This window comes from Pyrus communis, chromosome 8, assembly GCF_041283825.1.
Source record: "Pyrus communis isolate YQ-2024b chromosome 8, ASM4128382v1, whole genome shotgun sequence".
In the NCBI taxonomy this organism is placed as follows: domain Eukaryota; kingdom Viridiplantae; phylum Streptophyta; class Magnoliopsida; order Rosales; family Rosaceae; genus Pyrus; species Pyrus communis.
This window is the reverse complement of record NC_142572.1, coordinates 22,200,699-22,205,916: the sequence shown is the minus strand read 5'-3', so window position 1 is coordinate 22,205,916 and position 5,218 is coordinate 22,200,699. Positions and strand designations below refer to the sequence as shown.

General features: G+C 35.8%; 1 protein-coding gene across 3 annotated transcripts; it reads left to right on the top strand.

Moving 5' to 3' along the window:
• Positions 1–215: 215 nt before the first annotated feature.
• Positions 216–4,601, top strand: LOC137718693 (transcription factor bHLH110). Of its 3 annotated transcripts, none has more exons than XM_068458239.2 (7): positions 216–896; positions 1,303–2,041; positions 2,605–2,733; positions 2,840–2,905; positions 3,009–3,074; positions 3,712–3,774; positions 4,014–4,601. In XM_068458239.2, the coding sequence occupies exons 1-7, from the start codon at positions 760–762 to the stop codon at positions 4,176–4,178; spliced, it is 1,365 nt and encodes a 454-aa protein (XP_068314340.1). In that variant the 5' UTR covers positions 216–759; the 3' UTR covers positions 4,179–4,601. The 3 variants fall into 3 exon arrangements, with proteins under 3 accessions (XP_068314340.1, XP_088555408.1, XP_088555409.1); XM_088699283.1 differs by lacking the exon at positions 216–896 and adding an exon at positions 1,046–1,164; XM_088699282.1 differs by lacking the exon at positions 3,712–3,774 and having other exon boundaries at positions 501–896.
• Positions 4,602–5,218: the final 617 nt, after the last annotated feature.

Genomic DNA, 5,218 nt, shown 5'->3' with positions numbered 1-5,218 from the left:
TGTTGTCAGAATTAATATCTTTTATAGAATTGACACATATGGTCTTTAAACTTATTTTGTTTACTAATGATGCGAAATTTGAGCCTAATTATCATTCATTGGACAGAATTGGAGAGTGATTCACTGCAGAGAACTCCTATTTGCTGATTATGCCGAGCATGCCAAATGGGGTGTGTGTGTCCATGGACATGTGGGCCGGTTGAGTGAGAGAAATAGAGCGTGGTTACTATCATTTCTCTTCTCAGACCTGGTTGACAGCCTTGGGATCGAAGGCAGAGATTTTCATCATGGCATAGAGGAAGTATACAAATACACAATCATCCGCCTGTAATTGCAGAGAGTGCAAAATAACATATAGCCTAGCTAGAGAGAGAGAGAGAGAGAGAGAGAGAGAGAGAGAGAGAGAGTAAAAAGAAAATCTAAATTAAAAAAAAAAAAAAAGTGAGAGAGAGAGAGGTATGGAGATGATATAAGTACTCACGCTCTCTTTCTTTCTTTTCAAGGCTACTTTAATCAACACATGCTGTAAACTTGAAAGAGTAAAGAAGAAAACTCAGAAAAGTGTCTTAGCTTGGCTAAAAGCAAACCGAGCAAGGTATGTGGGTGTCACACATGAATAACTGGGTTTCCTTTCTTTCAATTGAGTGATAGATTCTTGGAGCTAAGCTATACCCTAATTAGGTCTAGTTTATTACTGCTTATCTTGGGATTTTCAAGCTTTTTCAAAAACAAAAAAAAATAACAATTATATCATTAATTATGGAGTCTGCAAATCTCCATCGCCAACAGCATCATCAGCTCCAAGAGAATCTTGTTGGGTCTTCTTCTTTAGCAGCTACTACCCCATCTTGCTATGCAGTTGGAACCAAGCATGCTTGGACCCCTACTACTACTTTGTAAGTCTCTCTCTCTCTCTCTCTCTCTCTCTCTCTCTCTCTCTCTCTCTCTCTCTCTCTCTCTCCCCCCCCCCCCTCAGAAATGAAATTTAAATAATTAATTAGTGAACATTTGGTTGTTCATATATACTTCATAGGGAGTGCAGTGAGGAAGTGCATGGTTCCAGTTCATATATACTTCAGAAATTTTAGAGAATCGGGAATTTATCTTTCTTTTTAATATTTTCTTTTTTGGTATTTGATGCTCATATCAGTGAGGAAGTGCATGGTTAGAACTAGAACTTTCTTGCTTGTTAGGTTCTTGCTGTTTGGAATATATAGGTTCTTTAAGCTTTTTTTTCTATATATCATTCGGAATTCGTTTTAATTAATTTTCTCATGATAACTTTAATTAAATGTTGCGCAGGAGCAGTAGTGGTAACTCTTTATTAAATTCAAGCTTGGATCCCCTCAACAGTTCCATGGTTCCAGACTTGGGTTTTCACTGGCTCACTAATATTACTAGTGATCATCAATCTGCCCATGACCTTGCTAATATTAAAGAAGAGCTCTCATCATCATCCTCATTAGATCATCACAGTTCCTTCCCAAAATTAACAGAAATGCTGACCGCTGCCGTGTCTAGCAGTAGCATCGAACATGACCAATATTTCCAATTTATGAAAAATGAGCAAAAAGATCAAATGGTCATGAATGATCTCAGTGAGAAGCTCTTGCTCAAGACATTGTCTTCTGGATGCCAAATGAATAGTACTTTTAATGCTCCTCATCATCATCAAATTTCACCATCAGCTAGAGATCACCATCAATTTTACTCAAATGATCATCATCATCTACTCCACAACTCTAATCTAATGGGAGGTGTGCCGCCAGCGATGCCAAGCAGATCTGCGGGGCACTTCAGCCAAATTTATCCGAGCATAAACGTTTCCAACTTGAACCGATCGTTGTCTTCGTCTACACTCTCGAGCTCTAGCTTGGACATGAACTTGCAGGCCATGGATCTCTTAGGTGCTTCTGCAAGATTTAGTACTGGCGATGGTAGTAGTTTTAGTACTCAGCCTAATGATTCACATGATACTTGTGGCTTATACAAGGAGAGGCAGAACTCGTTTGGTACTCTTGAACAGATGCATCAAGGAAAGGTATTCTTCTTCTTATTCTTTTTAGCAGGACTAGCTATATTACCCTACTTAAACCTTAATAATTAGATAAAATTAGCTTTTCTTCTTGAGTTAATCTACAAATGTATTTGTAATGTATTAACGTCCACGCATAACATTATACCATGTCTTTCCATATACCATTAAAATAGTTGTTATTATGGTTAGTGAGACATTAACTGTTACACTAAGTTAAACCTTAAAACTGATATGTTAGGCTTATGGGATTTGATATACATGTAGATGTAGCGGAAGTAATTAACATGGTAACAATTTGCTAAACAAATAAAGTAGAATCCAAAAGTTAATATACTTTTTTTCTAAACATCTTTATTTGCTTATATCACCAAAAGAACATTTAAGCACCTCTCCTTTTTGCAACATTGGGGTATGCCTTCAACTTTATACAGTCTTTGCATCTTCTTTTTCAGAATGCTTTTTTTTTTCTTTCTTTCCAAGACTGGTTTTGGTGATCAATTTACATCTGATTACAACAATCTTAATTTACTCTTAATTATTATAAAATTTTTAAAAATTCAAATTAGGTATCGTCTTTCGACAATGAAATAACAGAAGTGAAGAGACCCGGCAGTTTGATTGAGCCAAAGGCAACTCAAGCAGCTGCGCCAAAGAAATCGCGATTTGAGTCGCGCACTTCATGCCCACCCTTTAAGGTAATATTCATCGTTATAGTAGCCAATTTCTGAAGCTGAAATTATTTTTTTGCAAAAAATTAATAAAAACAAACAAAACCTGAAGATTATTTGCTTTATAATACAGGTTAGGAAGGAAAAATTAGGAGATAGAATCGCAGCTCTTCAACAATTGGTGGCACCTTTCGGCAAGGTATAGTTTTTATTCTGTTCTTTTTAGTCTACATGTAATTTATTTTCTCTCTGTTTATTTAAGTACAGCACGTAATTAGCAAATCTATACCATTTTATTGCAGACAGACACAGCATCCGTACTAATGGAGGCTATCGGATACATCAAATTCCTTCAAAACCAGGTCGAGGTATGTACTTAAGTGTTTTCATTAATCTTAATTACGGTTTGATTAATATTCTTTAATCCCACAAACTGTACTACGTATAAGTTAAGTTCTTCCTACGTTTGACACATGCATACACAACCCTAGCTGCTAGGGTTTCTTAATTTTTGCCATTCTTTTGAAGGTTTAACCTTACCTCTGTGATCTCTTTCTCCAAGTGATTTTTGCCAAGACGTAACACACACATATAGTGGCTCTTCTTCCTGTCAGGTTTTCTACATACATATAGATACCTGCGATTCATTGTTTTGCAAATTAATCATGCAGTACTATATAAGTAATCTTGTCTCTGGTCTGGTCTTTCATGCCCACGTGGCTCCATTGGATTGAACTAAACACGATATCAAGAAGAAAATAAAATGGGTTTCATCAATCTTTCTCAAAGAACAAAAAAGGAAACCACTATAGACGTACACTCGAAATATATTCATTTTTTCGTGTCTGGCTTAATCTTATCTTAATTTGGACTTGGGATCTAACTAAAGATGTCTTGTCATTCACTAATCACGACATTCGCAATATTACTCTGCATGCATGCTTGGTATGAGTCACAGATCGAATCATAATATTTCCTTCTTTTGATTTTACACGTTTTGTGCAGACACTAAGTGTCCCGTACATGAAGTCATCTCGCAATAAGACCTCAAAAACAATATTACAAGGGGTAAGTAGTTAGGGTTTTCTTTATGATTTGGAGTTCATGTGAGTCTAATATCATGATTAATCCCATACGCCAACCCTGATTAAAATGCCTAAAAATTGTTAGAAACTAGTTTTTGTTGTTTTATAAGATATTTTTGTTTTTCTTTAGACTTTAGTCTTTTGCCCTACATGCATTTTTCTTGTGAAAGTTGTTCATAATTTAGTTTAGATGACATCCTACTAATTAATAATGATGATTAGGGCATGGCGGAGATCAATGGAAATGGAGAGACGCGAGATCTCAGAAGTAGAGGGCTCTGCCTCGTGCCATTGTCGTGCATGTCTTATGTGACTGGTGACGTCCGCGGTGGTGGCGGTGGCTGTGGAAACGTTTGGCCAACGACTAACTTTGGTGGAGGGACGTAATAGTAATGAGTATCAATACATATGGTCAGTATCATAAAATCAAGATAAAAAGTCTGGGTCAGCTGAATAATTGGCTTATTCTTTTAGAGAGTGATTTACGCACATTTTTTTTCTTCTTGCACACCCTTGTTTATTTGTGAGTTGGATTGCATAAACCAAAATGAAATCGAAATAAACAAAGGTGTGCAGAAGAAAAAAAAAGGTGTACGGAAATCTTTTTCGTTCTTGAAGCCAATAATAGTGAATCATAAATCCCCTCTTAGTTTTAATGGAGCAAATTTGGTCGTCCTCTAAGTATTCATGGATGGACCAAGTTTGATCCATTAACAATTTATGTGTACCAGTGGTAGATCTAGCCTCTCGGCCTTAGGGGACCTTGTTTCACATACTTTATGAATGCAATTTATTAAGGATTTTTTTTCACTGTTGGTTTTGAAATTGGACCAATCAATCAAAATGGTTGTTGGAATAGAAAATTTATTAATTTAGTTCCTGAAAATGAGTCTTGTGGATCAATTTTATCATTCCGTTAACTTTTTGTCAAATTTTCTCTTCATAAATATCACTTATTCAATTATATGGTGCCACATAAATTAATCATAGAACCATTTTTTTAAATTAAAAATTAAAACTAACAAAACTAAAAATAAAAAATAAATCCTCGTTGAATCGCGGCTGCATCCTTAGTGATGTCCGAAGGCTATAAAAGACGGATAAAAAGGGCCCCAAAAGTGGGCCGATGAAATCGAAAGTGGTAGACCACCACGAAAACGACGACGCATGGGCAAAAGCCTCGGACGCCCTACCGCGATTTTATGATTAGTCCATGTGTCACCTACGATTGGATGTAATCCAATCATAAAATTACCAAATAGATTTGGAAGACCTATTTTCAAAGGTTAAATTGATAGATTCAATTTCAAAGACCATTTTAATTTATTGGTCTAATTTTGGGGATCAAAAGTTATAAAAACCCATTTATTAATGCTCAAAATAACGTATTATTATTTCAGTGTACATGACGGTGTATTCAATTAAAA